General features: G+C 44.7%; 1 protein-coding gene across 2 annotated transcripts in view; it reads left to right on the top strand.

The window, feature by feature from the left end:
- Positions 1–15,408, top strand: part of EEFSEC (eukaryotic elongation factor, selenocysteine-tRNA specific) — a 1,309,919-nt gene extending 1,294,511 nt beyond the window's left edge. The window contains exon 7 of one of the 2 annotated variants that reach the window (XM_069643359.1): positions 12,549–15,408. In XM_069643359.1, coding sequence (XP_069499460.1) covers positions 12,549–12,736 — 188 coding nt within the window. In that variant the 3' untranslated portion in view covers positions 12,737–15,408. The remainder of the gene's footprint in view (positions 1–12,548) is intronic. The other variant, XM_069643360.1, reaches the window with a different exon arrangement.
- Positions 15,409–22,616: the final 7,208 nt, after the last annotated feature.

The following is a 22,616-nucleotide window of genomic DNA, read 5'->3' as shown; positions in this document are numbered from 1 at the left end:
AATCAGATGGTACTCGCCAACGTGCTTTACCAATTTGGGGCACTAAATCAAGTTAAACTGTGATCCTGTACACAAAAAATCAGGGTCAACCGTAATGCAGCAAACCACCATCTGCCCTCCTCCTGTGTGTATTATCACCATTGCTCTTATTGCGCACATACCTCGAGTGGTGCACATTACCCCCCTGTCTGTGAAGGAGATGGTCATTTTCAGCTTACTTAGGAGGTCACGCACAAACAAATTTACTAGGGTTGTTTCAGAATATAATAGGGGTGCATGCACCTCTTTCCCTCCTATTTTGATTGCTACCTCTTCTGTGTATGGAACCGTGATGACAGCCCCAGAGAAGCCCTGCATGTCAAGAGTTTAAACTGATATTTGGAAGTTTCCCTCACTGATGCATGATATAGTGGCGCCTGTGTCGACCATAAAGATCAATTGTTTGTTGCCTATGTCAGTGCCCACCAATGGTTCCTCGTCATGGTGGGTAGTCATGGACAGGACTGGGTACACAAGAGCTTTCTGTGGCCAGTCCTAGTCAGGATATGTGGTCATTCCCGGGAGTGTGAAAGGGTATCCTCCCATCACACTAACCCACCTGTATGGGGCCACTGTCCCGTTTGGGACCGCGCTGGCTGGCTGTGGGCTGTTAAGCGGCTTCACTTCAACACTACAGCTAAGTCAATGCCTAGTCTGGGATGCTGAGGGAAACCCTTATGGATATATTTTTAGGTCCAGTTCATGTACTCTGGATGACAACCCTTATATAACACCCCTCTCTTAGATCTCCCTGACCCCACTGAGCCAAGAAGTAGGTCTGTTTTGCAAATTTAAAAGGTTTATTTGAGAAATATAAACAATCTATATATATATATATATCACACTTCTATAAATACATTGATGATGGATATTACACTTGTGAATATGAGCAGTAATCAACAAGAGGTCATTTATGAATAGGAACAGAAGAATAAGGTGGGAAAGAATGCTTTATATGGTTCAAGGAAACGCAATGATGAATGAAATGCAGTACAGAAAATAACTTGATATGGCTTCAACAAAAGACAATGTAATGACTTTTCCCATGGTGGCAATTCACCCCCCCCCCCTATATGCAATGCAAGGAGATGGAAGTAACACACACAGTCTTCAGGAATACAATCAAATACAATACGGAATTCAGTTCCCCCCCCAGCAAGCTTAGAGGAAACAGGTAGAAGTTTGAAACACAGGCCCAAAGTGCTTTTAAATGTGAAGGCAATGGATGGGAAGATGTGCTAACTGATTTTAATTCCCTCTAGAGATTCATGGTGAGTGAGAGATGCTTGTTGGTATTAGTTCAGGCTCACTTTAGCAATGGTTCAGGGATGGTTATTAGGTTGCAAACGAATTTTAGCAGTTCAGGCAAAAGCGGCTATCTTTTTACAGATGATGAAATCAGGCCAAATCGCGTTAAATTTTGCGAGTGCATAAATCGCGATTGTGGTAAAAGTATAAGGAGTAGGAGGTTGGTTCTAGGCTTCAGAGGAAAGTTAAATTTCGTTCCTAGCCCAAACGGTTCAAGAGATACGGACGATTTAATAAAGGTAGATTTTCGGATTTAAAGTAAAACTCAAAATGACAGGTGACAGCTTGCAGCTGCAGAATTGACAGGTGACAGTTGTGCAGCTTTAAAAATGACAGATGACACGATTTCTAGGAGGCAGTTCTACTTAGGTTAAAATAGCTTGAATTAGATTATTTTAACTAAGAGATTGGTTCTGCACAGTTCTGCTAGGTACTCACAATATAAATTTGAAATAGGCCTCGTCACGGATCTGGTCAACACGTCCGGCGGCGGTTCTGTCTGCTCGGCGGGTCAATCAGGCACCGGTTCTGCTCACAGCGATCCGGATCTCTGGTTCTGCTCACAGCGGTCGGGGTCAGCTCTGCTCTGCTGGTCTAGCCTCTCTGGATACAGCGGCCTCTGGTTCTGGATACTGCTCTGCTTTCCGGTCCGGATCAAGTGGATTCTGGATGTAACACTGTTTTCTGGGTACTGGCAAAAGTTCTTGGCAAAAGAATTCAGACAGCTCGCCCGGCTGTGGAATCGTTTGCAAATTATTTTAAGGATGCTGAGGCCTGCTGAGAAGAGTTCTCAGTTTGTGGGTTTAGGCCCTTGCTTTAAGTTCTGAAGTAAATTTCTGGTCTCTGAAGAGCGTCCCGCAGAAAATGGAATTGAATGTCTCTACCTGTCCCAGCAGTCTCTTTTTATGTGTTTTGGAAGTGGGTGTGTGCGTGGCATAACTGAGCCTGCCCCCCTCTACTTGTCATTGGCCCAATTCTCCCCTCTCCCATGATTGGGGGAAGGAAATGGATTGTCATCATGATGAGGTCTGTTTATGGGTCAGAGGATCCTCCCCTGGTCAATTTGCCCACAAATCTATATTTGATTCAAATACATATTTCCCAGATACACAATTTGTTGAAATTATATGTACACATTATATATTCCTTATGGTCCATGCTTGTCCGCCTCTGATCTTCCTGGGGGCTTGCATTAAAAAATGACAACATTTTGCGCTTTTTGACTGGTTAACCAATATCAGACATTTACCAAAAATTACACACTGTGCGCAAGGAGTATGGACATTAATTGATGAAGTGTCAGATTTTTAACATGCAGACATTTGGAGTGAGACCCTATTTTCCGCTAGCAACCCCCCAGAATACACCACAGGGTCCTAACGCCTCTTAAAACGTGCACAGAAAAATCACAAAAATAATGATATTACTTATATAATTCTGACAAGTCCACACTATGAGTTATCTATCTTTTTAAAATTGTGCCCTGGTCAAACAGGGGTGTGGCTTCCCACATCACATGGTGGAATAACTGGTTAATCCACTTCCCCCAAGCTCAGCTGGCTCTCACAGGCACTTCTCCTCCCACTTCTCCCAAGAGGAAGCCACTTTACGGCCCCCCCAATATAACATTTGCCTGAGTCCATTGTTCAGTTTCCTGCAGTGCCCCTCCCCTAATCTAATCAGAGAGGTGTCAACTCCTTTTGGTGAGGAAGCAGTATGCAGCTAGGCCTGGGAAGAGTGGCTGAGCAGGTTTCTCCTGTCGGGGGTAGTTGTCAGGCAGAATTCAGCTAAATGTCACTTTAGTTCCCAGTTTAAATCAAACTTTCAATTTTTACCTATACATTAAATAATTACTTCCTTCAAGTCATTTCAGAATATAGTTTTACATTGTATCCACCTCTTAGCAAGTCTTTCCTTGGTCTGGTTTTGGTTCCTCTGTTAAGTTTTACACAAAAGTCTGGTGGTTTTAAAACGCCGGCTTTCTGATAGTGGTGAGTACCGGTATTGCAACCATTTTAGGTTTAAGAAAATGAATTCCCCACAGTTCTGAGTTGCTTTTTGGCAATCGGCATTGCCATTCCCAATGGTTTCAGGCTACTGTGTGTGTAGCCCAATGTTGGTTTTAGGCAGTGCCCTCCTGTGCTCACAACATAGGCAAAAATGGGTGGCAGCCTATTCTTCATGTTTTCCCTGTGCACTCTCTGGGGAGTTCTGGCCATCATGATGTTTTCCATGCCAGTACTGCACAGTTTTATGGTAGGGCTTGGATGCATGGGTAAAAACATCCCACAGGGCACAGGTCCACCGTACGATTGGTGTATTTTGTATGGGATGGGCGTGGCCATTGGGGATGGGAATTGAATTGGTTGTGGTTGCCGCACTGGTCTTGCGGGAGCATATAGTTTGTATCCTGTCCCCATTCAGCTCCTGCATTCTCCCACAAAGTGAACCAATTTCCCGCACGCCGAACATTGCACTGGCCCTGGCCCCATACCTCTGAATCCTCCTCTGAACCCTCCTCTTCTCTGCTGCTGACCTCCTTGGTACCATTCAGGGTGTTGAGGATGCAAACCGCCGCCCCACTGTCCTTGTTCCCCTCCTGGCCAAACCTCTGCTATCCTCACGTCTGTCCAAGCTGCTGCCTGCTCCACAGAGTCCATCTGTGCCACTGCCATTACCGCCCCTTCAACTGCTATTTTAGCACATTTCTTTTGTACTAGTTTTGCTTCCTCAAGCTGAAGCCTCTGTGCTGTTTCCTTTTCCCTCTCTTTAATTCTCTTACAATGGTGTATAATTATAGTTTGTATTTCAGCCCGCCCCTTTGCCTCAAGCGTCTTCTGTACTTCTTTGAGCAATTCCCTTTTGATTACAAAATAGGAAAGAGGAACTGATCGGTACCACTGGTCTCGCATCTTCACTCCTGATCTTCCAAAATAGCCACAAATAAGCTTTTCATGTCTCCCACAGCTAACGGGATACCTGCGGTATGCTTCTCGAATGCGTATATCCACTTCACGGCCCCGAAAGTAATGGGCGGGAGCGCTTTTATAAAACTATTCTTGTCCATCTGGGCCCAGGGCACATACTGCGCCCTCCCTGGGCCTTTTTGTAGCAGCAGCAGCTGCGTGCCCATTCCTCTCTTTACTTTCTATTTGTCACTTCCTTTTTTCTGCACCACTGCTATTTTCCAAAACCTGTTCCTAACCTGTTTGGGCCACAAGGTCTCCACCCGTGAAGTAGTTTCTGGTGCCTCATTCTCCTCTTCGTCATCTAACTCATCAATGGTACCCCACTCTCCGTCCAAAAAATCCCTGCCTGCCTCCCTGTCTGACCTCACTTTCTTAACCTACACTCTCCACTCCTCGGTCACTGCTTTCCCCTTCTCGATACGCACATCCTTTATGGCAGTGCTGTCCAACCTTTACAAAATATCTCCTACCCTCTATTCATCCAGCCCACACCCTGGTTTGCTTTCCCCTTCCCTGCTTCTTATGCATTCTCTAAGTCTTTCTGCAGCTTGGTGTCTCGTTGTGTTGTGACATTAGGTGTTGTGTCATTTGTGTGATATAAGGTTGGCGCTGTGGCGGTTGTCGGCACATAAGTTGGGTTGGTGTATCCTGTGGCTGAGCGGGTGGCCAGTGGGTAGAGCCCTCCTCTAGTTGGGGGCTGTTCTGTTGCCCCGGGGGTTGGTGATTGAAATGTACTTGGGGCGGGACTGTCCTGTCGCCACTCTGAGATCTGCCGTCATTGTTACCTTCTACGTCCTCCACCATTTTTCACAAATCTAAAATCTCTTTCGTCCTCTGAAGGTTTTTACCTTTATATTTGGTCACTAGAAACGTGGACAAATGGTCCAGTATCCCCCTGTCATTTGTACCCTGCTCTGGCCATGCGCGGGGCCTCCCTCCCTGTGTCTCTGCCAACCACTGTTTGTGGTACTTCTCAATCTTGTTCCTATACAATGGCAAAGCACTATACATGTATTCCAATGGAGACATTACCCCTTGATAATGATCGTTACATTGAACACCACTTTACGTTATGAATCGCGCACACTTTGTTGTAAATGTTACTACCAGTTCTTTGTACCTGCCCACCGGTCACCCCCTCTTTCCACTCCCGCCCCGCACATGCTCTCTCACTGCTCACGCTCCACGCTTGTACTATTTCTGCAGGCTCTCCCTTGGTCCCCACCAATTACACAAATAATAATCAATGCACTAAAACAACAAACCAAAATAACAAGCTAAAACAACAACCACTATGTTAACTCATTCTTCCACCCGGAATATATTGAGCGCAGGAATCTGAGCTCTCCAATTATGCAGAGCCCCTACTTTTGTCTCTTCTAATCACACATTATAAATATGGCGACACCTTCTCTCCTAGGTCGGAAAGGATCCCACACTGTTATTCCTCTCCTCATATTTTAACAACAATATCCTTATACTAATACAAAAAATAAAACCATCGGAAAAACACCACTTGGTCATTACACACTCCTCAACTCAGTCCCCCACCAGTTTGCTCTTCACCCTCGCGCCCTCTCCCGCACTCTGCCCCCACACCGTTTCACTCATCGTTCTCCCTTCCCTCTTAGCACCCCCCTCGTTGTTGACGGTCGCATGAGGTGTACTTACATCTGCGTTTTCACCCGAGCTCCTCTGTCACAGGGTCCCAATAACGGCCTGCACCTTCATAGAAGCCACGCCCCTCTCCAAAGAGCAGACAGGAATTCTATGAAAACGGCTCCTGTACACCACTGAGGTCATGTTTTCTATCAAACCCCTGCTCTGTCCCAGGCGCGCCAGCGCCATCCCAGGTCTTCTCACCCTGCGTTAAATGTGTTACTTTCCCTCCCCGACACCTCGCAGCACAAATCACAGTGGCCTTCAATATTCTGTTGGTGATCTTTATAACAAATGGGTTTTCGAACAGTTTTATCGTCTGGGGTCTTAGACTGGCTGGTATGCTGGAATGTTAGGGTCTTGAGATGGGGGCACCTGGTCAGTATGATTTAGGGTTTGGGCCAGACTAGATCAGAAGCTTGTGCCCTCCTTCACGTGGCATAACTGCTTTCAGGGAGCTCTTGGTCATGCTGGGCACTTTCTTTCTCGGTTACATGTGCTAACAATATGAAACAATGACAGGTTTATAACCTTGGCCTTCCCCAATACCACCCAGACTGCAGCTCTTGCCCACATTCACACATGTACCTCTATGTTCTATGCTTAGGTTTACCATCAGGGCCGCAGCGCCAAATCAGTCCTCAATCTAAAGATGCCCGCATTTTCCAAGATGGCGTTCTGTGTCTTGTACACTGTGCACCAAATATTACTGCAATCTACACCCAGAACAGCTTCTATAAGAGCCTCCCACCCCCACCCCCTCTATGCTCTCCCCAGGCACCTACAACACACCCTTGTACCTTTTCCGCATCCGAAGAAACCTCTTGGGGGCCTGGGGCGATCGCCCCTGCTTCTCAACGGAGTTAAAGAGCAATTGCGGGACTCTGACCAAATATGGCAAATGTTGCTCAAGCGCTCTCAACAATGCCTCAAGCATTACCTAAACTGTGGATCTGTAGTCCCCTCTCTTTTTGACTCCTCATATCATATGCTTCATGACTTGATTGTGATGTGATTTTGTGCATGAAATCTGAAAAGCCCTAAATACTTCACATATGGTTCCAGGATTAGTGATAGGGAAGCTGTATTTGATATAGCCAAGTGATTTAGGTTAGGTGTACGTTACTTTGAATGTGTTTCTATCCAAATAGGTAGTGTTAATGTTCCAAATAGAAAAATATACAGTACAACACTTACATGTTCAGAAAAGGCCCTCGCCAATAACTTGGACTGTTCTATTATGGTGAATGCTGCATCCGGTTCTATGTTGTTTTGTTGATACATGTGAAATTGATACATTTTATTGTTGAATTCGTTTTTTTTCTTCTTGTAATGGGGATAGTTCCCATCATACATCCCCTCCCTCCTCACTGCACTCCCTTCTTACCCTCTGACCCCCACTGTATATATTTACGGCCCCCCACAACCAAATTTAGGTCAACCAAATTTACCACTTCAAAATCACTTTCAAGGAAACCACAATCTACTGTTGCACCCACGTGCTCTCTGGTTTTTGCCTTCTCTTTATCTTTATTTTGCACCAAGAAGCAATTCCATTATGCAGTGATCACTCCTTAAATTAACATAAACATTCAGTTTTTCTCATGGAAAAAGTTCAGGTTTGTGAAATGGCATTTCACTTGCTTTTTTTGCCGACACTTTTTCGATCCAGTTGTGCTTTTTCAGTGTGTTGAGAACGCCTTTTTCTCTTCTTCTTTGGGGACATCTGTACCCCAGTCTGTAATATAATGAACCCTTTTAAGTGCACACCATTTTTCTGAGTTTATGAATTGTGAGTAGCTACAGGTCGTCTTACTAAGATAGGCTGTCACTACAAGTAACAAATTCACAAATGGCACTGTGCACCTGGCCACCCACATTCCCCTGGGCCCAGGTACCTGCTCACCATGCCACCCTCCTCCTGCACTGCCTCCTGGCCACCCCTTGCACTGGTGGACTGTATCTGTACCCATACAGCCCCCGCCTTTTTCTTCTTTTCTGAACTTATCAGACGTACCCAGTCTGTTGTCATAAACACAGCACTTGTCACTGCTGGCTGCACTACCAGTGTGTATTGCCTCCATTTTCTATTTATTTTATTTATTATTTATTTATCTGTTCTGCACTTTCCACTCTTCCTGTTCCATGCACTTTTTCCCTTTTCCCTTTCCCATGCACTTGCGCGTTCTCAATGTCACTGGGCCTAGTAAGATCGTTGTTGTTTTGTGTTCTCCCCTGCTTCCTCTCCCTTGCCTAGTCATGCTCTGAAACACTTGTGTACAAGCACGATACAAATAAAATATATCATATCACAGGAAACCACAGTGCACTTACACAGTGTATTATACCAAAGACTGATGTATATAGCTCCACACAGAAATAAAGACGAGAGGGCAGTCTAATACACTTTGTGTATTTATTATCGTTACCGGAATGTTGTGTGAGCCATGGAACCAGAAGAACCTGTAGGTTCTAGGTTTGTCGGTTGAACTGAACTTTCAGGATGGGAGCTAGACCTGTCTGGACGTCATCCTACTGCTCTCCTGTTCCCCACCTATACTTTAACCTTTAACTAATAATCCAAGCTTATTTTATACCTCCTGACTCATTCATGGTCCCAGTGTGACTTACCAGAGGAAGTATTATACTTCAGGCAGTCTAGCTCTCATTGCCTTGAAAAAGCACAATTGGTACGAAACACATATATGCGAAAAATCAAGTGCCATGCTGTATACCAAAACACTTGCGCTAATGATTCATAGGAAACTCGCCTGCATTCACATTTATGAACATCTTAACACTATATGACTCTTAAACTGCGGGATGCAGCAGTTTTATATTTGCTTCATTAGATGTAAAGGGATCATCTATGTGTTTATAGTGCCCCGTTTACTGTGACCCCCCAAAATGCTGACTTGTTTTATTTCAACCGCCGTTTCACACCATATATATGCGGGGGAGATGGGCGCCGACTCCCCTTCATACATTATATACTGTACCCAACCCCAACATATATATGGGGTGAAAAAGGGGTTGAAAATAAAAAAGTCTGCATTTTCTTGGGTCGCAGTAAACGGGGCACAGTATTTGTATAACCCTGATGCAAAGGGTGCTGTACCATTTTGTCCATAGGTCTTTTATTACCTAGATTCACAGCTGACTACGTGTTAGCCATTTGCCGCAGGCAACAACCTAACAATTAGGGCTAGTGCACAAGCTCTAATAACTCAGGTTTCTCTTTGATAGGTTTGTCATGTGGTTGTGTTGGTGACCGCAAACTCTCAAAATTGCAATGTTAAAGTAAAAAGCACACAAAATGTACCTGCCTTTCACCGGATATTCTTTTTAGAAAAAATTACTTACTGCGTATTTACAGAGCTTTGAAACATGTCTGTCTTGTAGCGCCATTATGTGCAAGCGAGTATTAAAGCACGTTCCCACTACGAAAGTCAGTAAATGCCATTCCTCCCTCCTTGCCTCTATCATGGGCGCTACTCAGTTCTCGCACGGACGTGCCCTGCAGAATGTTATCTAATGCAACGTGGTGCCCAGTTATAGAATTTCCATATCATCATTAATCCATTTATTGGGAAAAAGCACTCCCTATTTTGGCTAACACCGGAACGGAGTGAGGCACATGGAGACGAAGTATTTTGCTAGAATGGGAAAACACGGTCAAAGGAGGAAGCTATGTTGCAAACCCATGTCCAGGTCATTAGACAATCTTAGCCATGGCCATGATTTCATTGGGGAGGCCAACAGTTGCAGATCCTTTCATTGGAGAATGAAGCTCAATGCTGTAGACACTGGAGGCATGAGTGCCCGAGGATCCGTGCATTGTTGAAAGCTAGCACCCGTTCATACTAGAATAGGGTTCCCATGTTTCCCATGTTTGTTCTGCAAGGAACTCGCCAATCCCGCCAATCCCACTGCAGATCTCCATTTCTCCTTTGCCTTCCCTGGCCCTCTGCACTGGACTGGCCTCTCACTACATTACTATAACTGAGGACATCCTGTCTTCACTCTCCTCTACACCACTCCCTTCTCCCTCGCCCATGCTCAGGCCTCCATTGGCCCCCCTCTGCCCTCCCCTCCTACTGTCCTCTTTCTTGCCCATATCACCTAATGAGGTCTCTAACAAGACCGCTCTATGAAAGTTTCATCCAAACAGGTGCTCCCCTGCTCTTCCAGAACTATCAAGGAGAACATTGTCTCCCTTGCTCCAGCCTTCGCTGATTTCTGCAATCACTCCTTTGCCACTGGAACCTTCCTGTTACTCCTCAAGCACTCCCTTGTGCACTCTCTCCTTAAAAAGTGTTCTGCTGACCCCTCCTGTCCGGCTAACTACTGCCATATTTCCATTACCCCCTTCCTGGACAAACACTTATAGAAGCTGGCCATCTCCCAGCTTATCCGCCAAACTGAATCTGTTGGCTGTCTCCATGACCACCAATCTGGCATGGAACTGCTCTCATGAACACCTGTGAAGACTTGCTCTCTAATCTCAATTCCAACTCTCCTTCCGTTCACATCCTTCTTGACCTTTCCTCTGTCTTTGATACGGTCAATCATGCCACCCTTCTAAATTGGCTCTGTGATCCCCTTGGCATCATGGACCTGGCTCTAGACTGGTTGACCTCCTTCCTTTCTGCCAGACCTTCCCAGGTTCAACTGGTCCCCTTTCTCTCCTCCATCTCACTCTCCACATGTGGTGTTCCTCAGGGCTCTATCCTCTCGCCTTGGCTTTTCAACATCTACCTTGCCCCTCTAGCCCAATTGATCTCTACCGTCTCTCCTAACTTCCAGCGTTATGGAGATGACGCATAGCTCTCCTTCAAGCTTCCCTCCTCTGCCTCCTCCTCTCTCATTTCTGTCTCTCTGCTATTCAGTCATTGTGTGCTGCTAACGATCTCTGCCTTAATGCCAGTAAGACTGAGTTCCTTCTCATTGGGACCCCAGCTCCCTCCTTCCCTCCTACACTCTGTTCGCACCCCCTGCACTCCCTCCCCTGTCCCTCCTCGGTGTCATCTTCGACTACTCTCTCTCCTTCTCTCCTCACATCACGGACCTTGCCATGTAGGCACACTTTCAGCTGCACCCCCTCGAAGACATTCTCCCTTTCTTCACCTTTCCCCAGAGATTGAATGTCTCCAGAGCTCAGGTCCTCTCCAGGCTGGACTACTGCAACAGCCTCTTCCTCAAGCTACCCAACTCCTCCCTTTGCTAGGGTGACCAGATATCCTGGTTTTTCCGGGGACTGTCCCAATATTTGGTGCTCTGTCCCCCTTTCTCAAGATTATGTTCCCATTGGAAATTTCAGGGGTCCCGGTTTTTTGCAGTAGGTCTTTATCGCTGGCTGCAGGAATGCACAATCTCACACAGAAGAAATGCTGCATTTTACAATTTAAATAGTTTTAGTTTGTGATGAATTAATTAGAATATGTGTTTCCTTGAACACACTTAAACCCCCTTCTCCTCCAAATGCTACTGAAGTGCAGTGCCTTGACAGCCACTTTCAAGAGTTAGTCCTACTTTTATGTTAATTGACTTGTCCCGGTTTTTTACTTTTTAAATCTGGTCTCCCTACCCTTCGCCCCCCTTCAACTAATCCAGAATAGGGCTGCAAGACTTATCCTTGGCCTCAAGCCCAGGGATTGCATCTCTCCAGCCGTACAATCTCTCCACTGACTCCCAGTTGCTGTTAGGGTCAAGATCAAGACCCTCTGCATCATCCACAGAGCTTTCTGTGGCCCGGGACCCAGCTACATCCAACTCTCTCTCCCTAAATACCCCCCTGCTGGAGCCCTTTGGTATTCTAGCTCCAACTCTCTGCAGATAAGAGACTTTTCCAAGCAGATAGTGTGGGGTAGCTCTTTATCCTCTGAAGATGCCTCTCTCTGGAAGGGTCTCCCTGCCCCTCTCAGACTTGAGACGAATCTCCTTAAATTCCGGAAGCTTCTCTAGACCCTCCTTTTCTCTTCCTCCTGCCCTCTCCCCCTCCCCTCCTAATGCCCCTACTGTCTCTTGACTGGCTGGCTGTTTCCTTCAGAGTATCACAGTGCACCAGTCTACCCCTGCACTTGGTCTTCCCTGTTTCCCCCACCTCCACCTACACTTTCCCTTCCAGGCCCCTCCCCCTGCACTAGTCTGGCTGGGACTGCACCCTGTAGCCCTTCCACCCCCGTCCCTCTCACTTAGCATGTGGCCCTTCTTCCCTGCACTCTCTGCATCCCCTGGCACTGTCCACCAGGCCTCTGCTGGCACTCACCAACGCACGGGCCCTTCCTGGCACTTCCACCCTCCCTACCCCCTGCACTTCTTGTTACTGCACTTGCACGATCCGAATATCAGAATACCTAGTAGGACCGTTTTTGTTTTTCTTCATCCCTGTTTTTTTCACACACCCCCTCCTAATCGTTGCGCCTTGAAACACCTTGCCTATAGGTACATTATAAATACTCAATAAATAAATAAATTGCGAAACCTGTAAAGGACACAAAACTTCCAGCATTAAATGCCAAGTGCTTCTATTTTGTTGTTTCTAAATCTTACAAATTGTGATGTCTCTTTCAGGTGGACTTCAGCCAGAGACCAAGCAGCTTCTCACCTCGGCTTCTAAGAAGAAAGCCAAGGCCGCAAAGGGTGACACGGCCTCCTCCATCAAAGGGGACGACGGGAAGACTGAGACCCAACCGGTCATGATCGACCTCTGGTTTAAGCGATATGTGTTCGACCCACAGAAAAAAATGATCCAGTCCTGAGGGGTCCATGTTTAACAATGTATTGCCAAAGTGTCCTTCCAAGTCTCTAGTAACTATGCTAAGAACCCCTTGTTTTGTCGTTGGCCAGGGCTTGAATGCTTGATTTTATTTTCAGGGCCAGGATGGCTGTCTCGGATTATGAAAGAGATTAGGAGGTGCAAAAACCTTTTGTAGCGTCTGCCAGTTATGTCTGGCTATTTTGAGTGGGGATCTAATGTGTTACCTTTGTGTTATGGGATCGTAGAATGGAAGAAGAATACGATAGTCAACTGGTCCACTTGTCCCATGTATGTTCCATGCCCTACTACATTACAATGTGTCTTTGATTGAGTGCAATATTCTGTTAGAACAAATCCATCCTCAGCAGTACATGCATGAATGGATCGATGCATGTCACTCTTACTCAACATGTGAAAATATACACTTCCTGTTGGTGTCCGATCTGTGGTAGGCCGGAGAAAGCGTTTCTCTCCAAAACACTACTGTCCAAAATCAATACTCAGGTTCTCAAACCTCAACTTCTGGGTAATTATGGAACGCCAGAACGAAAATGGATGTGCTTCAGCATTTATGAAACCGGTTTGGATTTAGCTTCCTGCATCAATGCTGTGTGATCTTCGGCAAATCGCTTTTTATCAAAAGTAACCGAGAATGTCAATCAATCAAGCGTTATTTAGGCAAATGTAAAATTCCATAAAAACACAGCATTATCCAGTAAACAAGGGGCAGAATGCTGTGTATAATGGTCCTTTTGAGTAGGCTTCTCGGAATGGTTCACAAAGAACGAGGATGTTCAAAACAGTGAGCATCATTCATAGGGATTGACTCTGTGGACCAATCAGATCTCAGGACATGTGGAATGAAACTACTGATGGGACCATGCTGGACCTCTACCTACAGTGCTCTGTGGCTACTCCCAACCTCTTGGTCAGCACCATTTGCCTCGGACCGCAGATCACACCCTTCCGGCCTGGTTGGTGTTGACTGGTCTGTCCCAGTGGCTATGCCCCGCCCCAGTTTATGGGATCATTTCCTCTTAAAGGCATTTGGTCTCTATGATTCCCCCAGTCATGAAGGAAATTGCATTTTTCCCACAAACAAAATCTCATTTTGCTTATTTTTTCTGTACATGAAAATGCTTTTGAAACCCGTCCTTTTATTGAAGGTTACATTAGTAGCAGTGCCCCTGTGGCCCAATTACCCTCTCTTACTTGTTCAATGACGTCAGCAGATTATGAGCCTCTCTTTGTTTTTTGACTCACTCAAAAACAGAAATGCAAGACAGAGAGTAGATAGTTCCATATGGCTGTTGGCGCAATATGTTTGCAAGCTTGCATATTAAAGTAGGTCCTCGGACTTGTTGCATGTTTCACAGCAACACAGGTCTTCTTCAGCGTCATTGCCAGCCATTGCAAGATTGGAAAGTCGGGAAAGGGGGACATTGTTCCTATTTGCTAATTACCTCCCCGAGAACGGCCTCTCAATCTTTGGGGAAACTCCTGACCCTTTTCTTTTTTCTGAAATAAAGAAAAACCCGGCTGTCTCCAATTAGCCATCTAAGCCGTAAAGTTGAGTCTGTGGACATGGATTCTACCACCTGGACTTGTAGGTAGTGGCAGACCCACCTATCCCTACTTTCCGCATCGGAGGCTGTCTCCTCTGAAGCCAATCATTTCACTGGAAAGCCTGGTTTTAGGTGCAGCAGTGGTAAAGCCATATTCTATTTGCATTTGGCATCATGAGAAAAGCCACTATCAGTCTGACTCTCTCTTCAGCCGAAGCACCTCTCACAATATGGAGGTCCTGAACCTGTGCAGAGAGATCCTTGTCCATTTCTAAGGAGCCATCGCCAATGGCAGCGGGTCTCTTCCATTGAGAGGGAGCCCTTTTTCACCCACAGAGGGGGTCTGCGGATAAAGGGCGAGGCATTGTCACCCATGCCTTTGCGATTGCACAGTCCCATGCCAAGAAGGAGACCTCTTCTCTGTAGTGACTTTTTAAACAACAGCGTTCTCAATGCCAGGACTGTTAGTGTTTCTGCCTATCATTGGAAACATGGGCCTACAGGTCGCTGGTGACCAAAACAGTGAGTACTGGATGAAAGGGCCCCTGATGACCTAGGAACAGTGGGTGATGGTGAAATGGGTGGGAGCTCCAATTCTGCACATCTGTTAAGAGGGATAGGGGTACGCGATCGAGGAATTGGCAATAGGGGCAGGGCACGAGGACACCATGGCAACCTGATCACTTTAGTATATGCTTTCCAGGGGCTAAACACATCACTCCTGGCCTCCGCATACGCTCTCTGAGTCTGCATCCATCACCAATGGCTGTTTTATCATATCGTTCCCAAACATATGGCCTATTTTATCCCCTGACTTGCAACTGAAAGCATTTTGTTAACTTGTCACGATGTATGCTTGCGACCCATAATGCAGAATGTATGTTTTTAGAGGCAATGCGCTCGCTGTCTGAGGACAGACGATGAATTATGTTTACAAAAACTGTTATCGATGTGGCAGGATATACGTTTGTCTTTTCCACTCCTGGGTGATATTAAAGAGATGTGGAAGGAACCCACACATTTCCCCTCCCACCTGCTGCATTATTCATGAATTTGATTATAGGGGATGTTTGCAAATCTTTGGAAATAAATGTGGTCTAATCATTAATGAAGATGTCATTTGATGTGTCCGTCTTTATTCTTAAATGTCTACAAATGTATTATATGTTTGTGTGTGTGTGTATATAGTGGTGTTTAGGCCTCCTCTTTTTAACTATAGTACTAATAATTTGGGCCCACTGTGGCCAGGCTACATTTCGATGGCAGTCGCGTTACTCCTCTCCACACTACATCCCTCCTGTTCATTTCAATGCGCTGTGCATGCTTTTCCCCATACTTAGAGTCATTCTTATGTACCCCATGTGGGCTGTCTACTCTTCCTCTTACATTGTATTCATGTCCCCCACTTCAGCTAATCCTACATGGGGAGATGCTCCGTCTCCAACTTCCCGCGCAATGGTGAATCCAGCGGTAGTGGCATAGCACATCAGCAAGGAACATGTTCGGTGGGCCTTATTGGCAGAGTGTGGACTTCTGCATCCCAGAGGCTTTAAGGGCGCCCATTACGCCCCCTCACCTATTTACTCATTGAAGAACATGTCGTGAGGCGCTGATCTGTGACTCTAGCAGACCCGCCTCCCAACCTTTACCCAGCTCTTCCATAGCACGTTGCTCTGTCGCTTTCCTGCTAGGTTCCTGCTATAGACAATCCATGCATGCATCTGCCAACTGGCCCTATGGAAAGGAACCATTTTCCAGTAGGAGAAACAGGAAGTCCTGGGTGTGCATTCAGGTGGAAGCAACCTCTGTAGTCAGCCTTCAGCAAGATACCCTGACTCCCTTCTGATGCCAGTGCGCTCTACAGGCTAGCCTAACATGGCACAACAGCACTCATTGAGCTCTCAATGGGTTAATCATTTTGCTATTAACAAAATATTTTCTATCCATCAGCTCAATGATAAAATGCAACTTTAAATTAAATATTTTAAAAAAGAAATACTGCTGGCATTTAAGACATTGCTCCCCCTTTCATCTTTAGTATCCCAAAAGATGACAAGCTGTTGTGATGGTAAAATAATGTGTATTATCACTATGAAATGAGAGAGGGAAATATGGGAAATGTAGTCTATGGGCCTCATTACAAGTTTCTCGCAAAACGCCGGTAATTCCAACGTGCCAGTATTACTGTTACCGGCAGGTCGACCACCAGAATTATCATCACATTACCAGAAACGGTAATACCGGTGCGCCAGAATTACCACCTCCAACATCAAATTGCCGGTGTTACCGTCAACCCCATTCTCATGATATGCCAGTGATACCGTTGTGCTGATACCGGTGCAGTTTTCCTAGGTTGCTGGTATTCTCCGCAACTGAAATTCGGTGTGAGGTTGTATCAGCACTGGTAATTCTGGCACCTGTGTTCGGGAGGAGTCATACTTGGCCGGACCGGTAAATGGTATTACCAGCACTTTTACTGTTTACCAGCAAAGCTATAAGGACCCTCTATGCCTACTCTCTTATTCAAAGTATAGAAGAGAAAAAAGTACTCACTGCGACAGAAGTTATTTTGTTAAATATTCATGGAGCTCCGTAAGGCAAGTCAAGATAATCCGTAGTTCGTGGAGCCAGGCAAGACTATCTTTTACTTCATATAGAAACTATTGATGATTTAGTTAGGATCTCCTTATACATGAGTGACAACCTACAGGGTAGGCCACTGTCTGTGATAGAACTCCTAACAACTTGATCAGTTACCAGGGCTCAAGTCGAGGGTACACGTGAGGGGACGGAGTCCGCCCACTTTATTCAGTGAGTGGACTCAGTCCCCCCAGCTAAAATGAGAAACACTGAATGTCCTCTTTGAATTTATGAATTAAAGCCGACTTTGGGGATCAAACTGCGTCGTCGGTTTGTAGGCCAGACACTTCACCACTGTAACCTCATCGAAAATAACAAACAACTAAAGGTGAAATGTCCCATTTAGGTACTGCAAGTCCCAGAGAAAACATTTGTATTGGTTCATGGGGGTTTAAAATATGTATACCTCTTTAACGTTTTCAAAAACACTATTAGAAGAAAATATCCTCTCTTGGTTTGAGTGTGTGTATTTTATGAAAGGCAAATGCCATTCGCCCTGTGCTATTTGGGTGGTTATGCAAAGCCAATTTGATGAAATGGGCATATTTCACATTGATATGGTAATTTCTGGCGACGTCACATCTCATTCGTTTGTTGATGAGACCCCTACCTTAATTTTTAGGACTTGACCCCTTCCCATTACTGTGGTGTGGCACTGTCAGACATTTTCCATTGCACGTCCTGTTGATCCATGATGTCATCACACAGAAAGGAGACCAGAGAAGTTTGCTGCATCTACAAAAGTGAAAATAGTAGCAAATCTATTTTAAAATGCAGGTTTTACCCGCTAACAAACCTTTACTCTTTTTAACCAACGAGATCATGCTGTAGAGGTTTGAAAAATAATTTAAAAAAAAAAAAAATTCCTTGCAAAACTACACAGTGAACTAATCTGTAACCCCATCTCTTGGCGGGCAAGCTAATTTGACAAGTGAAGGATTCATGTGTGCCTCCATTCATTAAGAGCCCAAATTGGAAACATTTTTTTTGTTGCTGAAGAAACTCTTTTGTGCAACGATTTCCCACATGTTTACAATGATCTGATATTGAAATGTAAGAAATACCATTGTGTCGCATGTTGGAGACCATACGCAGCATGACATAATACAACTTGCAGTGGCTTACAGAGAATTAAATGTAGTTAGCAACAAGATAAGAACAGGAAAACCCAGTTAACGTACACTTTTTGTTACAGATTTGAATTTTGGCAGGGAGCCGGAGGTGCAATGAAATCATTCCAAATGCAGAGTTTAGTTCTTACCACTCAATGTAAGTGTGCCAACACAGGGCTCTTTCTTATGTGTAGTATGTAGCTTCCAGGGACTTTAGGTATGTGAGTGTGCCTACATATATAACACACACACATGCCGCAACACCAACCAGTGCAGTGTCAGATAGCATGAGTCTCTATGCCCTTACCGGCAAACAACACTTTACTTGGGGCAACATATAGTGAACTTGTAGGGAATGCCAATGTTAAGTTTGAAACTATAATTTAAATGCTAAACATAAAATAAACACAAAACCCAATATTAACACTAAATATTACATAAAACAAAACCAACATTAAAATCAGCATAGCTCAAAGCTTACTTGCGCAGACCGTACCATAATACATTTTCAGGTGAATCCTTCTTGTGATCCAAAGATGATTCAGTTAAGGAAGTGTGAGGGTCCTCACCCCTTACATAGTTATTTTACCACAGTGGATTAGTCCTTTTCAAGCCTTCTGGAAGGGTAATTCCTGGAATACTGTAATGGTTTTTGAAAGGCCACCCTTAACACAGGGAGTTCCTTCCCTCCCCAAGCTAAGTGTCACACAATAAACATTTAATATCCGTTCTTTTATTCCGCCTTATCTCAGCCTCATATCATGCCACTTCAATCCCTCCTACTGAGCTACTAATTAGCTAAGAACCAGGCCTGTGTACAGGAAATATATTTATATTTATTTAAATTATAGGTTATAGAAATCACACTAAATTACACACGTCACCTTCTTTGTAGCTCACTATTAACTTCTTGTTTTCACAAATGAGTCACACTAATGGGCTGGGAAAAACACAAATTACAATACTTTTCTTTCTACGATTTCACTTCAAGAAATATTTAGCGCTGGTCAGTGAACACAATTTACAGATGTAGTACTGTGCAATTTCTATTTTCCTGAACACTTAAAAGACTAGCAGTTTGGTTTACACATTTGGACAAATATATATGGCAATTACAATTTCACCCTCACCTTTGCAACAACAAAAAAAACAGTGATTTAGCCGTGGGTTTTTCAGACCCCCCCCCACCCCCACGTTGGTCTTTGTGGGGGAAGTGGGACGGAAAAATTAGGATGATTCACACATTTTGGATTTCAGGCCCCCCTCCACTTAAAGGCCTGTGTTGGGGAGGCTGGGCAGCAAAAATTGGGATGGTTGAAGAATTTTTGATTTTAGACCCTCGACATAAAGGCCTCCCTTTGGGGAAGCTGGATGGTAAAATGGGGAGGATTAGTTTTCAGTTTTGATTTAGGAACAGACGCACCCCTCTTCCTAAAAGAAGTCGGGGTTAACAGGCAAAATAGGATGAACTAAATACATTATTCTATAGTTTTCAGCACACACCCCGTAGTGTTCTGCCAAAGGGAATTAATGAAATTAATATTTTTTAGTTAAATAAGGATCTAAATCTCCTTTTGGTGTTTCCTTGTGGCTGGCAGATGGTAGGTGTTATCAGCTCCTTTCACAATGTTAATTCTAGGAGCTCTCCTTTTTTCTCATAGTGCATCCACTTTATATAGTAGTGATGACACCATCAAGTTTGCAATCTTGGGGAGTTCCCAGGATTGGACAGTTACCCTTCTCTCTCCTCCCAAATCAGCTCCTCTCTAAGGATTGGTTTAAGAGTCTGGGACAGTCTGGGAAATCCCCTTTTGTTTCTATGTCTGCTTTTGGGCAAAATTTAATTTTGTAGCAGAACTTCATAATTGTACTAATAACTGCCATAATCTACATATATTCTGCTTCAGATAATCATGGGGAATTTAATAAAACCTTAACACAGTAGGTTTATTGGGCAAGCCTTATATATTCCTCTCAAACGCCCAATCAAAATATGTGGAAATACGGAAGGAGAGAGGATATTGAGCAATTTCTTATCACCTGTAGACTAGGTATCTGTCTCTACAAAAGACTCCAACTGTCCTTAAGTGTGGGTGTCTCGCCCTAGTAAACGACAATGAGCCGCCTCTCTAGGTGAAAGATAGAGGGAGAATTCGGACCCTATCTCAATATTTTGTCAACATCTTGTGTGTATCTCAATCTGGACTATCACATTAAAAACCCAAAAACTAAAAAGTTAAGAAGTAGTATAACTGGACTACTATGTTTTATTCAGTATCGTCCTGTCTACTTGTATAAAAGACTCTCAATCAGAAACAAGCATATACTGCTGTTTCGGGTCAAGGACTCCTTCCACTTGGATACATGGAAGATGTCCTGCTGGCACACAAACAGACTTGGGTGATGAGAGATCTTCACTTTCAATTGATGTGAGTCTTCAGTTTCTGAGGGGGTGTGCCATTGTCATTATACACATCCACACTTGTCAGTTGACCGGTTTTGGGATCACTTATCTGATTTTGCCACCTTCTTGATGAGTTGATGTGGGGTCACTTTAGGACCACCTTATTGCACGTTCGGTTGCCAGAAAAACATACCACAGCTTCTGACGGATTACTGTGTTCTGCCCACAATCTGTAGGGACATAAGAGAGACACATCCGCGTGCTCCCATTATAATACTGTTCATGAGGAAAAATAGAATCTAAGGATATCTTACAAGTACCAAGTGCTGTAAGATTATGTCAAGAAGAAGAAAATGCTATCTGTCAACTCACCGGTTGAGACAAACTTCTCCCGGTGTTTATATTGGTGAGCTTATTGTGATTTCTCTTCTTCGTGCCCGAGAAGTTGTGTGTGATTCTTCCATCCCACTTCAGTGTTCGAATCTGGTAAAGGAACTTATATGCTACTTCTCATCCTGTTCTCAAGGTGTGTTAGGTATCACTTTCCTTGCCTCGTAAAGGGAGAAAACCCAGATGGATCCCCACCTATATCTGGCATATCTGTCAGTCAGATTACATGTCTTGAATGTTGAACATCTTGCAGATGCATTGTATTCTAGGAGCTATTGCATCCTATGTTGTAGCCCCATCATCAAACACTGTCAGTGTGGCAGCAGTATGCTCTCCATCTTAACCTCGCTATGAAGGCCAGCCCACATTAGTAGCTCTATATAGTGCAATTATTACACAGGGAAGATCTACCACATATGGTCGTTATGCGATTGTTTGCTGGTTTAGTGAATAATGGTGGCTAGTTTTGTATTCTTACAGGGTTATTTTCTTTCTGATGCAATGGATGAGTATCCATGGTAATTTCAAAATTGCCATGCGTCTCGTGCACACATTGTGGCTACGTTCATGCACTGGAGCCATGACTTGTGTGTAACATGTGCATTCCTCTGATATGCACATCAAAGCATGCTTAGAAAATCTGAAATGACTATGTGCTGCACGTGTATCCATTCACGTCTCCAGTCTTTTATCTAAATTGTGTAAACTTTAGAAGGTTTTTACTCAGTTGATCAGATTGTTCCATGCAGTCATGGTGGGTGGAGCAGTTGCTTAGGTATCTCGAAAACTGACCGAATGGTAAGTTGTCCCTTAGAATGCGAGGATGGTAACTATCATATTCCAATAGTGAATTCCGATCTGTCCGTTTATGATAAGCTGTCATCAGAAGTCTGTCCACAAACAACGCAAAGTGAGAAAATAGAGATTGGCCTGAAAAAACCATGGGAGCAAATATCTTTCACAAATTGTAATACACAGAATGTCCTGTACATTATCACTTGCCTTTGTGGTTTAGGATACACTCAAGATATTGACAAAGTATTGAGATAGGTTCTGAATTGAATAAAACAGCTCTTCGTTCATCCGCCTCCAACTCCCTCAGGGTCAGTCGCTTCTCCAAACATCGAGCTGGTGGCAGATTTCTCTCCTCTGCAGGGGCCTCCCTCTGGTACAGCCTCCCTGCCTCCCTGAAACTTGAGGAGAACCATCTCTGGTTCCGGAAGCACCTCAAAACCTTCCTCTTGGCCTCCGCTTTCTCTCCCCCTGTCCCCTGCTAAAGTTACTGAAACTGCACTGAATCTGCAACTGGGCCACTCACCGTTCTCGGTCCTTGGCCCAGCCACTCTCCCCTGCACTGCCTCCCTGGCACCCCCTGCACTACGGGACTGTGTCTGTATCCCAACAGCCCCTCTTCCCAGCACTTGTCTGCACTTACTCGCACTTGCCACTAGCTGGCCCTTGTTATTTTTCCTGTATGCTATTAACCCTGTACTTTCCCCGCTCCCTTTCTCCCTTGCACTTCTCCCTTTCCCCTCTACCCTTGCACTTGCACAATCTGAATGACACCTGGCCTACTAGGATCGTTGTCTGTCTCCCCGTGTTCCCCCCCCCTGCCTCGTCGCGCCTTGAAACACTTGTGTATAGGCGCGTTACAAATGCCATATCATATCATATTTCCGCCTCATGTTACTTTGCTGTGTGGTAATTTTCCACTGTTTATACAAAAAGCTTAACAATTATGAACACGCAATTAACTACACACATTCCCAA

This window comes from Ambystoma mexicanum, chromosome 2p (assembly GCF_040938575.1).
Source record: "Ambystoma mexicanum isolate Mex_15411 chromosome 2p, UKY_AmexF1_1, whole genome shotgun sequence".
Lineage (NCBI taxonomy): Eukaryota > Metazoa > Chordata > Amphibia > Caudata > Ambystomatidae > Ambystoma > Ambystoma mexicanum.
Note: the sequence above shows the minus strand (reverse complement) of the source record. Positions and strands in the feature narration are given on the sequence as shown.